This window comes from Rhinatrema bivittatum, chromosome 6, assembly GCF_901001135.1.
Source record: "Rhinatrema bivittatum chromosome 6, aRhiBiv1.1, whole genome shotgun sequence".
Lineage (NCBI taxonomy): Eukaryota > Metazoa > Chordata > Amphibia > Gymnophiona > Rhinatrematidae > Rhinatrema > Rhinatrema bivittatum.
In genome coordinates, this window is record NC_042620.1 from 176,488,524 (window position 1) to 176,505,854 (window position 17,331).

The 17,331-nt window shown below is 44.8% G+C and overlaps 1 protein-coding gene across 1 annotated transcript in view; it reads left to right on the forward strand.

The window, feature by feature from the left end:
• Positions 1-17,331, forward strand: part of LOC115093843 (potassium voltage-gated channel subfamily H member 8-like) — a 783,142-nt gene that overhangs the window by 424,485 nt on the left and 341,326 nt on the right. Inside the window, exon 5 of the mRNA XM_029606179.1 lies at positions 8,521-8,678. Within this exon, the coding sequence (XP_029462039.1) occupies positions 8,521-8,678 (158 nt within the window). The remainder of the gene's footprint in view (positions 1-8,520; positions 8,679-17,331) is intronic.

Here is a 17,331-nt window from a genome sequence, read left to right on the forward strand (position 1 = left end):
CAGAGCAGTTCAAGATAGTCCAGAGAGGGTACGTCCGAGGGTGGTCTGGAGAGAGGTCAGAAAGTTCAGAGATGGCTGCTGGTGGAAAGGCAGAGGGCTGGCTGGCAGGCAGGTCACAGAAGAAGGCGGGGTCTGAACCGGCAGCGGGTAGGAGGCTAGGCCGCTAAGCAGACCAGAGCCACAGCAGGCGGCGCGTTAGCAGAGAAGGCCACGAGGCAACCCGGGATCAGGAGTGGCGGCAGGCTGGCACAGGAGTCCGTGGCAAACTGGGGTCAAGGCAGGCGACTGGCTAGCAGAGAAGTCCGTTAGGCAAACCGGGATCAAGGCAGGCTGCAGGCTAGCGAGAAGTCCGTTAGGAAAACCGGGATCAAGGCAGGCGGCAGGCTGGCGAGAAGTCCGTTAGGCAAACCGGGATCAGGAACCAGGAGAAAACGAGAGTCAGCAAGCAAGGACAGGAACAGGAAGCAACTAGTCAGCAGGAAACCTCGTTGCAAGGCGTCTAGTGGGGGACTGGACGCCGGTTAAATCTGGAGCAGGGTGTGACATCAGCAGGGGAGGCGGAGCCGAGCTTCCGGGAGCTGTGTGCTTAAGAGAACCCTCCTCGCGCGCGCGAGGCCAGGCAAGGGTAGGCCTGTAATGGCGTCTTCCTCGTGGGAACTCCTCGGGCGGAGGCCCTGTCGAGCCTGGATTCAAGCGGATTCCTGATAGAGCTGACGAGACGGTAAGCGGGCCTGACCCCGAACATAAGAGGGGCGGTCGGGACCGCAACAACATACACAGGAAAAGTGCACTTACATGTATCAAATCCAGTTTTATGTTTATAAATACTTTTGAAAATCAAGCTGTAAGTGGGCAAAATTGGTGGAGACCTCTCCCAACAGACTCACAGCTATAAATTATAATTGCTGCCAAAGGTCCTTCCACCAAGTATTGACTTGGGAGAGGGAAGGTGTTTGCAGACTTATTTAATTGCTGGATGTTTTGGATACGTATATGCTTTGTCCCCCAATAAAATAGTTTTGGCCCTGAAAAGTGTGGAGTATGATATGTTGATAAATGGGAAAAAATCTACCGTAATTTAAATGCATACATGTCTGACACATTGAAATATGAAAAATATTCAAGGGGTTGAAGACTGTATGCGGATACCATAGAGTCAATGTTCAGCGCTAATTTGTACTGGATATTCAGTGACACAGGTACACTACTGAACATACTTGGCTATCTAAAAGTTAGCTGAACAAGTTTAGCTGGCTAACTTTAGGACTGCTTCGAGTGAACATAGCCAGATAACTAACACTAAATATTGAACTAAGGTGGTCATTTATCAAAGTGCTATATGGCATTTTTGTATGTGTTAAGGCGATTTTGTATGTGAAAAGCACCTTTAACACATGCAAAAATACCATAATGCATGCTGCGATGCAAATTAGGAAAAGGGGAGGAGTTTGGGGCAGGATTTCTGGCCAAGTGGGCTCGCACAGTTTTAACTACACCTTTTTCATTTACGTTAAGCCGTGTGATATGGCTTTATTGCACTTTGCGATGTTTTCTCAAATAGCATTTTAAGCTGCTGGGTGGGGGGAGGGGGAGAGGGACTAGCTATAAAGCTCTCATACTAGGTAGGTATTTATACTGGAGGCCCACCTAGCTACTCAAGGTGAGGTTTAGGTATTAGTGTAGGGGTTAGGGGCCACTTTGACATGCAGAGTGCGACATACGAACAGAACAGTGCACTTTTGTGAAGATTTGATGACCTTCGGAGTGAGGAAACTCACCCAAGGATGAGATTTGTGCAATGTTCTCTCAACCTAGCTTGACTACTACTTCTCATAAGTTGGTAACCACTGTTATAAGTTGTAACTACTGTATTGTAACTATTTGTCAACCTCCATTTGAACTGACCTACTCTGCTGATATTACTGGTACCTCTATTTCCTACAGTTCCCTCCCTATTCTCCCCCCCTTTCTGCTCACCACCATCTTAGCCACCACCCTCACTATTCACTACCCTCAGCTTTTCCCTGCACACCCAAACTCAGCAACCGCACCCCCACTTCACGTCCAGGCATGATCATGGAATCATACCCCATCCCGCGCATCCACCTCCCACTCTCTAGACACCGACCCCTCAACATGCTCTATCCCTCCCCACCCCATAAATCCCTAATCCCCATCCTTATCTCTCCTCTGACTCAACTCCTCGGACTTACTACTCTATCCATAATCCTCTTCAATGCTCAATCCCTGTCCAAAAAGACACCCATTCTTAACGACCTCCTCATCGACTGCAAGCCCGACATCTGTGCAGTCACAGAGACCTGGCTCAAAGAATCAGACACCGTTCTTATTAACCAACTCCCCACCTCCTCCTACGAATTCTTCTCGATCCACAGACCCAAAAAAAGAGGAGGAGGCCTCTTGCTTGCAGCCAAGAAATACCTAAAGCTCAAACCTATTCCCATAGCCACTCCACCCAGGCTAGAAATAGGCCTCTTCAGGTCAGACACCTTGCAAATCTGCTTGATTTATGCACCGCCCACATACTTAGAAACCAACCCCTCCCCCCTAATCGAATTTATTATCGATTGGATAAAACCCGACATCCCCACATTTATCCTTGGAGATTTCAATCTCCATGTTGACTCTCTCCCTCAATCGGCTGCATGCGAATCCTTACTACAGTCTCTACACGCCTTTGGTTTCCATCAAATCATAACCTCTCCCACCCACAAAGCGGGACACACTCTAGATCTAATATTTGTCAATTCAGCCGTACGTGCCACCAACCAACCATCCTCCACCCCTATACCATGGTCTGACCACTTTCTGATAGAAGGTCTCTTCTCTATCCTCACCACTCCCCCTAACAACAATAATAACAGTAACACCATAATATACAATAAACCCTGCCCCAGTGCGGACCTAGCGAATGCTCTAATCACCGCACTATCCAATCTAAACTGCTCTGACCCAGACTCAGCCCTAGCATCCTGGAATAACATCACACGAGACATCGCCAATAAACTCTGTCCAGTCTCCAAAAAAGTTATAAGAAACTCCCCAAAACCCACCAACCCATGGTACACCACAGAACTGAGAACCCTAAAATCTACTCTTAGGCAAAAGGAAAGACAATGGCGCAAAGACCAAACCCCGCAGAACTCCGCAGCATACAAATCAGTTCTCCACAGCTACAGACTCTCCACCCAAAAACACAAACGAGATTATTACGCTAAAAAAATCCATGACTACAGATTCAACCCCAAAACACTCTTTTCCTATGTCTCTGGCCTCACGACTCCTATCCCTCCCACTACACCTGAATTCGATGACTCCGCCAAATGCGAGGAACTAGCCAAGTTCTTCTTCAACAAAATTGCAACGCTCCTAAAGAGATTCCCCCCTTCTTCAAACAGTCTCACACCTACCCTGACCATTCTCTCTTCCCCCTCCCAACCCTTAATGCCTACTCTTAACTTTACCTCCACCATAGAAACTCAACCCTCAATGCCCACCCTTGACTTCACCTCCACCATAGAAATCCAAACCATTTTCAAAAAACTCAAACCCTCTTACCACCCTGAAGACCTTATACACTCCAAAGCACTTCTAACCATACCCAATACAATAGCTAAAGCCGTAGCAGATATTATCAACTGCTCAATTGCACACGGATCTGTTCCAGATGCACTCAAACACGCAGTGGTCAAACCCCTCCTTAAGAAACCTTCGCTCGACCCCAAAGACCCTGCTAACTTCCGCCCAATATCCAACCTCCCCTTCATTGCCAAGCTTTTGGAAAGAGTGGTTAACCTCCAACTCATGAACTATCTAGAAGACCACCAGATCCTCCACCCAGCACAATTTGGTTTTAGGAAACACTTCAACACTGAATCCCTTCTGCTCTCCCTTTCCGACCACCTCCTCAGAGGCATGGGTCAAGGCCATAGCTACCTCCTTGCCCTCCTCGACATTTCATCAGCCTTCGACACTATCAGCCACCACCATCTAATAACTTGCCTGGAACTCATTGGCATCTCAGACCTAGCCCTTTCCTGGTTTAAATCCTTCCTCTCAAACAGAAAGTTCTCAGTCAAAATCGGGAACTCCACATCCACACCACAACCCCTCCAACAGGGAGTCCCCCAAGACTCATCTCTATCATCCACCCTTTTCAATATTTACATCACCCCCCTCTGCCAACTCCTCTCTGATCTCCATCTCAAGTTTTACCTCTACGCTGATGATGTTCAGATCATCATCCCCATCCAGAACTCCATCTCTGATGCACTAGAACATTGGGAGAAATGCCTTACAGCCATCAACTCCCTGCTCACCAACCTACACCTCGCCCTCAACACAAACAAAACCGAACTTCTACTCATCTCACCTCACGCTGCCCCTGCACCCCCGCCATCTGGTACCTCCAAACTCCACCTCCTCTCAACACAACCAGCTGTGAGAGACCTTGGAGTTCTCCTTGACCACCAACTAAGCATGAAGAACTACATAAACTCCATTCTCAAAGCCTGTTTTTTCAAACTCAATGTACTTAAAAAACTCAGACCCCTTCTTCACACCCAAGACTTTCGTACAGTCATACAGGCCACCATATCAGCCAAATTAGACTACTGTAATGCTCTTCTTCTAGGACTCCCTTACTCTTCCATCAAACCTCTACAAATGTTACAACATGCCACAGCGAGACTCATTGCAAACTCTCGTAAATACGACCACATCACCCCTATACTCAGAGACCTACACTGGCTCCCCATAGCCTCTCGTATTATCTACAAAACACTCAGCATAATGCATAAAGCAATTTACACCCACAACTCCAACTGGCTAGACCTACCCTTCACAACCACCCAGTCCAATCGACTGACTAGAACGACCAATAAAGGCACCCTAGTTGTGCCCTCCCTTAAAGCAGCCCATCTCACCTCTACACGTGACCCTGCTCTTTCCATAGCAGGTCCCACGCACTGGAACACACTGCCGCCTGACCTACGCCTTGAACCATGTATGAACAACTTCAAAAAGAAATTGAAAACATGGTTGTTCAAACATGCCTACCCAGAATAAAAACTCACACCTCCTCCAATAAAAAATAGACCACATTGCGTCTGTTCCATCTTCCTCATACTGAGGAACCATATGTTGTTATCCTCTCTCCTCGTTCACACCGAGGAACCATGTTAATGTTAATGTTACTGTTATTTCTCGTCTATCCTATTTAATTATTTACCCTCCTCCCAGTTTCTAATTCCCTGTTAAAATGTAATTTCCATACTTTACCAGTTTTGATGTAAACCGGCATGATGTCCACAACTAATGCCGGTATATAAAAATGTTTAAATAAATAAATAAATAAATGTTACCCAGGTAGAAAGTCCATCAAGCTAGGTTGAGAGAACATTGCACAAATCTCATCTTTGGGTGAGTTTCCTCACTCCGAGGGTCATCAAATCTTCACAAGAGTGCACTGTTCTCTTTGTATGTCGCACTCTGCATGTCAAAGTGACCCCTAACCCCTACACTAATATCTAAACCTCACCTCGAGTAGCTAGGTGGGCCTCCTATAGAGGTATAAATACCTGCCTAGTATGAGGGCCTTATAGCTAGGTTCTCTCTCTCTCTCTCTCTCTCTCTCTCTCTCTCTCTCTCTCTCTCTTGGAATTGCAGCAATTGTGGTACTTACCACAAAGTGCAAAACAGTTAGCACAGTAATAACTATGCGAAGCACTAAGATAGCACACTTTGTGATAAATTGCCTTAAAACACACCCCTTTTCCTATCACATATGATATTTAGGGCATTTTGATAAATCCAGGCCTAAGTTAGCTGGATAACTTTGCTTCACCCTAGAATGCCACTGAATTGCACCTGATTTATCTAGCCAAGTTCTTAGCCAATAAATCGCATGGGCGGGGGGGGGGGGGGGGTGAAACATGCAGGATTTTCAAAGCCTGCAGTTTGAACAATTACATCTGGGTCTTAATTGGACAAACCGTTCTAAATATAGGCATCCTTGGGTTTGAAAATTGGGTTATTTTGTGCAAGCTTAAACGTGTGCGTGTAAATTTATAGTTAAGTGTGCTATTTAAATTTACTAAATAATGTGCACTCCTACATGAGGTGAACAGATGGCAGTAGGGTTAAGTGTAAAATAGAGACACTCTGTCTCCTGACAGCATGGAGATTAAGTCCATAAATATCCACAGCAGGATATGAGTCATCTTAATTTACAGTATCATTGGTTATATATTTTCATCTCTGTATATTGTACTACAAATACAACATTTTCTTGCAGTGAAAGCCTTATCCATATGGGTGCAGTAGTTTTTCAGTTGATATTATTTCCCATTAAAATGATTTTTGCAAGCTAGTGAATCAGATATTTTTATCTATCAAACCCATCACTTGGGTATCATGGAATTTATAGTCACTTACACAGTGATCAACTGTTTGGGCTCTTTCACCAACTGAAATGTGCAAGATAATGTAATCAGTTCAGCTTTTTGCCAAACAAAACACCCATCTCTTGACTTCCACTTCTATCAACAGCGCCCTCCACTATGGAGGCCCGAAAATATTTTGAATGATTTTCCTTCTCTGCCGGTTATATGTGTGAAGTGTTGAATCAAGTGCTCTAGGATTTGTGTGCCACAGAGCTTGCAGAGCGCATAACCAAAAGGAACACCAGCAGCTGCACACAGGAAATAAACTACTGCTGGTCATGTTATAGCAAATGAGCCAACTCTTGCAAGACAGGCAAAGTCTTTGCTAGTACAATCTAAAGGTTTTCAAAGGGAACTAGTCGGCTAACTGATATGTTAGTCTGCCACACCAAAGTCATGAAAATTGTCCCATGAAGAGTGAAATTAGGAGGCTATATTTAGCCATTCCAAATGTAGGTGTTCCCAACTGTGGAACTTGGATGGGAGAGAAAAGTGCCTGTGTAGTATCTCCCTTCTAATCCCATTCACAGATACAGTATATGGAGGCAAAGTGACTGGTACCCACGTGTTAGCAAATTTTCAGAGACAACCTACCTGGTTGATTCTTTCTGAATGTACCTGCATACTTTACTCCTGCTATATTTGCAGATGGGGGGGTTAGGCCAGGGAAGCTAGGCAGTTTCTCTTTACAAATGTGTAACATTTGCCCAGCTACAAAAGTACTCACTTACGGGCCGATACAGTAAGGATGCGTAAGAAACAGTGCGGCAGTGCTGGGTGCCCGCTCGTTTGCCGAACGCATATTTTGGTTCACATACCGCTCAATTCAGTATTCAAATTAGACGCAAATCCAAGCGGTGTCCAAAGCGTGTCAATGAAGCGGTAGGCGCTCGCAATCGATTTTACTGTATAGAGCGGTATGCAGCGCCTATACAGTATACGCTGGTACCTGTCCTTTGAAATGTCATTCCACCAGATAAGTGGATGGTTCTTTTCTACAGACCCCGCTGCCTTGAGCGCCCGGCCAGACGTCCAAGCCACGACCTTGGATGTCCGGCCGGGCGCTCAAGGCAGCGGTGCCTCCGATCATGGATGCCCGGATACAGACGGGAAGGTCCATGAACGGATGCCGCGTCCTTGGACGTCTGAGGTCGCAACTTCCGTTCATGGACCTTCTCGCCTGTAGGCACTGCTGCCTTGAGTGCCCGGCTGGATGTCTAAGCTGTGACCTTGGACGTCTGGCCAGGCGCTCAAGGCAGCGGTGCCTCCAATCATGGACGCTGCGACCTTGGACATCCGAGGTCGCGGCTTGGACGTCCGGCCGGGCGCTCAAGGCAGCGAACATCCAAGCCGCTGTAGGTACCGCTATAGGGAGCTGTAGGCACTGCTACCTTGAGCGCCCGACCTCGGATGTCCAAGCCGAGGGCTGGCGAGCGAATCCGCTAATCTCTCTATATTATAAAAGTATTAGGGATGCTGGGCGATCACGTCAGCATGCTCACGACTACTACACACACAGGCTGGCCTCGCATTTCGAGCACTTCTCAACCGCTGTCCAGTACGAAGCTGACTGAACACCACACTAACGCCAGGGACAGGGTAGGCGGTAACTATTCAGGTTAAAGACGCGGTAAATGAGCTGGTTAACAGGGCGATAATTTGGGCGCACGTTACTGTATCGGAGGGAATAGCTAATCTGATCATTAACATGTCATATACATGTGGCGGGCGGAAAGGGGTACGCGTCCTTTTTGGCAAGCGGTAAGGACGCGTAAAAGCCGATACTGAATCGCGGGTACGCCTTACACATCCAAAACGGGTTAAAACCCAGGTAACCACGGCCGCGCTTTACTGTATCGGCCCGATACTTAGCTGCAAGGGGCCTTAGTGCTGATTGCCCCCATGACTGCAGTGGGACATCAAAATTTACTTACCAGAAGCTGTCAAGATAGTCATGTACAAGCAACCGCACTAAAGGTTAATGCGGAGTCCAAAACTTGCTGTCATTTTTTCATGCTACTTAACTTCCTTTTTTTTGCTATTTTATTGCCTGCAGATATTCTATTAAATTTCCGCACAACCTATGTCAGCAAGTCTGGGCAGGTGGTGTATGATCCCCGCTCAATCTGTGTGCACTATGCAACTACCTGGTTCTTTGTGGATCTCATTGCTGCCCTTCCCTTTGATCTTCTCTATGCATTCAGCGTCAACGTGGTAAGTAAAACTCCAACTACTGTGTACATTAAAGACAACTGGTCACTGCTTGTTTCTTATCTCCCAAGGAAGAGTTTCCCTAAATTTGAACTGACTGGCATGGCCAGAATTAAGGAAAGGACAAAATCAGCAGTGTCCTAGAGCCTTGAACTTCTAGTGGTCCTTCATGGTTTCCATTGTAGCTCTATCAGTATGTTTCTCTGTCAGTGCATTATCACTTCTACTTATATCATGCCCTTTTATTTTTCAGTAGTATCAAGAAAGTAGCTCATTATGTTTTCAATTTATTTTGGTCTGCAGCCGCCATGATTTTCAGACACTTGCAATTTCATACAAAGGAGTCCAGAATCTCCAGCTTGAAAATGTTGTGGATATATTGCAAACTCAATCTGATTCTGGATTGTATGTTAAAAGGAGTGAATGAACTAATAATGCATCTGTTAAAGTCACAATGCATTCTGGGGAAACAAGACTACATGTATCAGAAGGAAATGGGATATGAGTCAAAAAACAAGTATGACTGACTTAGTTTTGTCACAAATCCAGCAATGTTGGCAAATGTAAATCCTTATATAGAAATACCAAAATAGGGGAGTGTCGCAAAACTTCTGTAAATGTTCCAACAATCACTGTCTATGATAATATTCTTAATAAATGTTGCAATATAATTCAGAAATTGTAAAAAATGAATGAAAAAATGACATGTGCATATGTTCAAACAAGATCTGCATTCATTCTGAACATAGCAGATATTTCAAGGATGTCGAATGTATAATTATGACATGCCATGGAACAAGCACTATGAAAAATTTGGGGCAGATTTTCAAGGATTTACGCGCGTAGGGGGGTTGCGCGCGCTGGGCCTATTTTTAAAAGGCCTGGCAGCGCACGTAAAACCCCGGGACATGTGTAAGTCCCGGGGCTTGAAAAAAGGGGTGGGGCATGGGCGTGGTTTGAGCGGTCCGGGGTGATGCAGGGGTGGGGTCAGTGGCTCCTGGCACGGTGGCCATTTGCCGCTGTTTCTGAGATCATGTGCCAACAGTCAGCCAGCGGGCGCAACTTACGCCTGCCTAGAGGCAGGCGCAAAAGTTAAAATAAAGATCGGGGGGTTAGAGTAGGGCTGGGGGGGGAGGTTAGGGGAAGGGGTACGAAGGTCAGGCTAGGGGGAAGGGAAGTTCCCTCTCAGGGCTGGGAGGGAATGGAAGAAGCCAGCACGGCTCGGCACGCGCAAGGTGCACAATTCTGCACCACCTTGCGAGCGCCAACACCGGATTTTATAACATGCAAGTGCCTGCGCGCGCATGTTATAAAATCGGGCGTATATGTGCGCACGCTGGGTAGTGCGCGCTCATATAGGCAGCGCGCGCTTCTTTTAAAATCTACCCCTATATATTTTAAAAAATGTTGTCACAATTGTTAATACATCTTCACCCCAAAATATCTGTTGTCTAGTGATACTCTCTATGGGGCAGATTTTCAAAGACTATTTTCAAAAAGCCCGGCAGTGCGCGTAAAGCCCTGGGACGCGCATATGTCCCGGGTCTTTTCTGAATGGGCGGGCGGGCAGGGGGCGGGATGGGGCGGGGAAGACAGTCCGGGGGCATGGCTGGGTGGTCCGGGGATGGTCCGGGAGGCGTGGCCAAGGACTCCGGCACAGCGGCCATCGCAGGAGATCGCATGCCGGCAGTTGGCCAGCAGGCGTAACTTCCAAAACAAAGGTACGGGGGGGTTTCTTTAGGGCTGGGGGTGGGACAGGGAGGGGAAGGGAGGGGAAGGTGGGGGGAGGGAACGGGGAAAGCCAGTGGGGCTCCCCGAACGTGCAATTTGCACTAGTGTGCAACCCCTTGCGTATGCCGACCCTAGAACTATTAACTTGCTCCATACCATTTATTATTTCAGAAACCTCTATCATGTCCTCTCTGTCATCTTTTCTGTAAGCTCTTCAAAAGGGTGCTGTTCTCTCCCTTTATCATTTGTTGCTCTTCTCTGTACCTTTTCTAGTTTTGTTATATCTTCTTTGGAGATGGGGTGACCAGAACTGCACATAATACCCAAGGTGTGGTTGTACCATGGTTGCATAAAGAAGCATTAAGATAGTTGCAGTTTTATTTTCCATTTCTTTCTGAAGAATTTCTGACAGTCTATTTGCTTTATGCTTTTTTTTTTTTTTTTTAATTACTGCCTCTTCCTACTGAGCAGAGGATTTCAATGTATTGTCCATCATTCCAATTTCATGCATGGTTTCCCCCTTTGTGTCATTCCACATTCTGCCCGGGCCCCTTCCCAGTACAAGCCAGATTTATAAAAAGTCACAGACTTCTGCAGGCAACCTACAGGTAGCTGAGGGCTAATGTAAAGCATTGGGGTTTGCTGTAGGTAGGTGCCATGGTTACCCACAGCCTGTCCTTGGTAATCTGCAATTGCCTAGTGCACAATATAGTGCAGCACTATATTATGTCTTTCATTACTCTTTCCCCTTCTAAGTCTCTCAATGTGAATGAGGTCCTTCCTGCCCTAAAACACCATCTGTTACACCATGTATAGCGAGAGCTGGCGTCTACATTATACTGCATTCACAATTTACATGAACAGTGCATCGATTTTTCCTTTACTGCAAAATCCCTCAGTTTTAGTCCATGTCCTTTGAGGGTGGTTCTCCTTTCTTTCTGCCTTTGCTCTCTTCTGATCTATCATAAAATCTATTTATTATGCGAGAAACTCTAGGCTCACAAAAAATGATACCATTCCTATTTTCAGAGGGATAAAAAATCCATTGCAACCCAATCTAAAAAAAATAACTAGGAACATTTTGCAAAATAAAATTTAAAAATCCTGTTGCTTCTATTCAGCCAGCAGTATTCAGGGTTTGGAAATAGAGATACACCTATGACAAAATCAGAAAGTTTAAGCCACACAAATATGGTACAGGTCTTAATTCAGGTCCTTGCCAGTAGCAATGTGCCCTTTACATTGCTTTGCATTTTTTTCACTTAATCTCTACTCTGGGGGTTATTGGTGATGTTTATTATTGCAGAAGTGTATTATGGGGACTTGTATATCTCTTTAAGGGAGTGTTTGAGAGAGAACCACTAAGGGAAGTGTGCCCAGGTTTAATACAAACTAGTGCTAATTGAAATCTAGAGCAGACAGAGACAGTCAGGGAGTCTTTAGGGAGGAAGCTGGAGTAGAGCCAGAGTGGGGGAAATTTCTCTCTCCATCTCTGCCAGTCCATATGGCAAGGTGTCCAGCAAAGCCATGTTTCCAGAATTTCCTGGCTATACCCCTGGGCAGTGCCACCTGGCCAAGTAGGGAAAACCATGGATACCAGCTTCACCACGGACTACTTGGTTACTTGCATCAAAACCCTTATCCAAGAAGAATTCTGTGGGAAGATGTGAGTACTGAATATCATCTCTTTAGAGGAAAAAAGAACTAAAATGTTTGTCACTAGCTACTATCAAAGAGAAGCAGAAGGAGGTGATGCTATGTGGAAAATGAAGATTTAGAGGATGAATGTTTTTTATTGCTATTGTTACTGCTATCTCTCCGCTGCATGAGCCTGTGATGTATCAAAGCTGTTTTAATTTTTTTCTTTGACTGCTGGAATCCCAAACCAGGAAATAAAATAGCATTTATTATAGAAGATACCTTCTTTTTCCTTGCTCCCAAGGCTTGGGTTCATGAGTGCAATCTGCCATTCAAAAGAGGAGCAGGTTTTCAGACTTGTATTCATTGGTGTGCTGCCAGATAGGTCACAGAAGAGAAATGTTTTTGGTATTGCTTTCCCTGTCCAGTATAAAAAATAACAGCCCTTGCCTACACCATCTGCTTGAACACTTTTTATTTGATGTGAATCCACTGAGGCTGGTGCTCAGTTCCTGAACAAGCATCAGAACTGCTATCATTTTATGTGCTCATTAAGGAATTACACAAATGATGTAGGTCAGTCATGCTTTAGCCTTTATGCATTCCTTTTCTGACTAGAGAATCTGTAAAAGCAGACATAGTTATCAGAGAAAAATGAAACTTGTTAGTACTTATCTTACTTTAATCCCTCTACCATATTGAAGGTAGGGCTGGCGCGTCCATTAGGCGAACTTCAGCGGTCGCCTAGGGCGCCGAGCCGTAGGAGGTGCCGAAGAGCAGTCACGTGGTGCTACAAGTGGGGCCTATCCCGCTTGCAGCACCACATGGCTGCTCTTCGGTGCCCCCATGGCTCGGCGACCTGAGAAGCACACAGTCGGCACCGAAACAGGTGGGGGTGGGGGGGAACGCAACACAATTATAGAACCAGCATTTTTGGATATTCAATGATCAAATTTGTTTTTCTTTTTCCATGAGGTAGCCAGCATCAAAACCCATTATCTCAACTTCCTTTACTTCAGTACTAGTTTGTGCAGTAGGTTCTTCAGGCACCGTGCTATAAAACTTGTGCAATTGTCTATGAGCATCAGACATACTGTTCATGACTGGTCTTCATGATCCTGCCCCCTTTATCATCAGATTTAATTACGATATTACTTCTAGCTCTAAATTCCTTCACAGCAATAATTTCAATTCTGGATATGATAAAATATTTCCTGTTCTGACTGCGTTCCAAATTCTCCACATCTTTCAAAACCAACTGTTGAAAGGTATAAATAAAAGGATCCATTGGTCCAGGTGGGTACCAACTGGATTTATTCTTGACTGGGGATGACTGTGGGATATTTGCAAAAAGTACTTTACACTGATGTTGATGAATAAACTTATAAAAGTCACACCAAAATGTGAAAGGATTCTGCATTTGTGTGGGCACATTAACTCTTATTAAGGACAATTCGTTGAGCTAGTGTCAAGACCTTCTCTGAAATATTTATTATAGCTCTCAACAACATGGATGTCATCTGAATCTCTTGCAATTCTACAATATCCAAATTGTTATTCTGAATTTCACCTACCTCACAGTTACCTATAATTGTTGCTGTGATCATGTCTGGGGTCTCTCCCTTCTGATGTTGAAACCTTGATTGGCTCAGGGTTGACCCCCTCTTTGAATCTGACCTCACCAAGTCAGACATCCTAAAAAAGGATCTGAAGGTATGGCTTCTTCAGTATCTCAAAAACCATCTGATGGTATGTTAAAGAAACTTTTTCGCCCAGTAGTTTTATTAAGCCAGAGATAAAGCAAACACTTCTTATAATCTGCTTCATCACACTGAAACTTACTGACTTTCATATATTATAGCTTCGATTTAAATCTTTCCATACATTTCTAGAAATCATTCAAATGTGTGACAAAGACATTTGCTACTGTGCCCTTTTTCAAAGTTTCTAACATTTCAGCAGTTTGTTCCTTTAGAGTATTCTTTTTCTGGCCTGTTCAATAATCAGTAACATAAGGTCCATGGAACATTTCTTTAGAATAGAGGTCCATTTATCTAAAAAGTTTTGATGTTCGCAATACGCTTGGTTCCTTTAATATTTTTAAATCCATCAAAAGGAAATTCAGCCATACCACTTCAAACTCTGATCCAAGTCAATCATTGCATGCCTGCAATGCAATAAATCAGCAGTGAATAGGAAAACATGCAGCAGAAATAAACAAATTTCAAAAGGAAAGCATGCAAAGGAATTGAATTATGATTCACCGGGCTTGTCATATATTAATTTCAAAGTCACAGGAAAAGCAACAATAAAATGTCCTCACAAATATGCTTTGCCTCAGCATCCGAAAACAAGTAGGTCTGTGGTCTGGTTCAACACAGTTCCCTTCACATGAGGCCATATTGGTGGCAGTACCTACCTGCTTTGGTAGAAACATCCTATGCCCAACAGCCAGGTTTACTAGAAGGAGATTCACCAAAACCAGGCAAACCTTGAAAGTACCAAGTTGAGGCAGACGTACAAAATAGTACCAGTCCAATGGCCATCACAATTATAGTTCTTAAAATTCAAAAACGTGATGCAAAAATATCTTGCAGCAAATTTCCCAACTCGGACAAATGCTATCATGGCAATCATAGCAACACTAAATTAAGATCACTCAGAGCCATCCTTTTGAAGCTGTTCAAGAAATGTTTTCACCGTTTCTATCATGTCAAAAAGGTGGACTGATTCATTGTATCATATTCGAAGCCAGGCTGGGTACTGAAAAGCAAATTTGATGTGCAGCTTGACTAATTCACTATATATGGGTGCAAATTCATGGAAGCCAATATTCAATAGGCTGTTTAGAAGACAAGTTATCTGGCTACAGTTAGCCAGCTAACTTGTCTTATACATACCTGGGAACTCTCCGGATTTGGCCCTTAGACTCCAGAATTCTAAAAGAATTACCGGTCCGGGGCAATTCTGGAAATCTCCGGGTGCTGCAGCAAAACCAATCTGCTTGGACCCGGAAAGAAAAAAGGAACGTCATTGGTCTTGCACGGCTGAAAAAGGAGGAACTTGACAGTGATTTCTACCATCTCCGGACCTTTTTAACTCTTAACTTCACTTCCTCGTGACACCACCTGCTCCTGCACAGCCTGTTTCCTGTATCCAGCCACTTGCCCGCCCCATTCTGTTTGCCTTGGCCAATCGACATTGCAATTTCCTGCCCGTGCATCAAAGGAGGAGTAAGAAACAGGCAGCGTCCACTTCCGCAGCACAGGAGGAGAAGAAAGAGGCTGCTGCTGCTCCAGGAGCCCAAGTTAGAGTCTGCTGTTGATAGTGTGTTTTGAAAGGGGGGGAGAGAGAATGAATGAGCATGTCTGTGAGAGTGGGTGAGTGTGTATTTGTGTAGGAAGAAGAGATATGAGAGTGTATGTAGGTGAGTAGGAGAGAGCTGAGTGCAAGTGAGCATGGGTGTGAAAGTGAGTGGGCATGTGTGTATGGAAGAGGGAGAGACATGAGTGAGTGAGTGTGTGTGTGTTGGTGGGAGAATGGCAGAAGTAAAGATGTAAATGGACATGTGAGAATGTGAGAGAATGAGCAGTGAAAGTAAGATATCTTGAAAAGATATCTGGGTAAGTAGAACTTTTGCTAAAAATAAAAAAGATTTCAAGTGGCTCATAACCAATTTCCTTTCTCCCTCCACCTAAGAATAAAGATGCCCAATTGGGCCTTGCAATTCCCACCCCACAGCTCAGAAAAACAAAACTGTGGTGGGATTGTGGAAGCTGTCCCCATCCCTCCAGCCCCCTCCTGACAAACCACTCTAAGAACTTGAGGCCACGCCCTCCCACCTCACTCCCGGCAATATAAAGTATCATCTCTCCACATTCCTTCCCTCCTGAACCCTACCCCCATTTCTCAATGCCTAAAGATCCCCACTGGGAGTGGGATCTGCACTTATCTGCTCCTTGTGAGGTCCAGCGCATAAACTACACTCAATGCAATGTGTTTTTGTTTATTGTTGGGAGTGTGAGTTCCCTTGGGTCTCACCCCAGAAGCCACCAAAGGTGACCGCTAACCTGCTGGCTGTTTCTATTTGCTTGCCACAGCACTTCTCTCAAATTATTCGAGTGGTGGTGCCAGCCGTATCAATGACCACAGGAGTAAAAACTGATAAACCACACTGAATCAAACGTAAATGTGACCACCATGGGTGAGACAGATTTTTATGCTCATTTAGTAAACCTCATACATGGGCATATTGTAATGCTAAGTAGCATAGGAGTTAATGCGCCAAACAATATAATCATAGGTCATAAATGAATTTTTCTTTGCTTCGTGAGAAAGTCCAGTGAAAAAATTAAGACCAAATCGTGGAGTTCAAATGTATCACATACGTTATGCAAAAGTTCTCTTCTATTATTCTAAAGTTCCAGAAAATTTACTTAGCTTGATATTGCGCGAAGAAACGCCATATTTCCATAGTGTAGGAGGCTCAGAATGTTGAAGCCCGACACGGACCCATGTTTCGGCCGTGCCTTCGTCAGGGGGCCGAAATTCACTGCGGATAGTAACAAACAATATTTTACAAACCAGATATCTATACTTATAATACTTGCGGACGATATGGTACCAACATGTTATGAACGGCTTTTCTTGCCGACCTGCCGGTAGTGTGTTTCTTCCTTTCTCTGTTTCTGTGGCTAACATGGTCATCATCCCAGTCCCTACAGCCAGTAACCTTGGAGCCCTCATCGATTCTCCTCTCTCCTTCTCTATGCATATCCAAAACACTGCTCAAACTTGTTGTTTCTTTCTTTATAACACCGTCAAAATCCGTCCTTTCCTTTCTGAACACATTACCAGATACCTTATCCTCTCTCATCTCCTTTTGTTTAAACTATTGCAACCTGTTCCTCATAGGTCTTCCGACAAGCCATCTCTCTCTTCTGCAATCTGTCCAAAATTCAGCTGCACGACTTATCTTTCACCAAAGAAACATAACTGCTCTTTTGAAGTCACTGCATTGGTCCCCTATCCATTCCATCATATAGTTCAAGCTTCTCTTTCTTACCTACAAATGCCTTCACTCTTCAGCACCTCACTACCTCTCCTCTCTTATCTCTCTCTGCACCCCTCCTCAGCACTTCCCTCGTCGGATAAGTCACTCCTATCTGTGCCCTTCTCTTCTATTGCCAGTTTCAGACTCAATGCTTTCCACCTGGCTGAACCATGTGCTTGAAATAGTCTTCCTGAACTGGTGCATCATGCTCCCTCTCTTGCCATGTTTAAATCT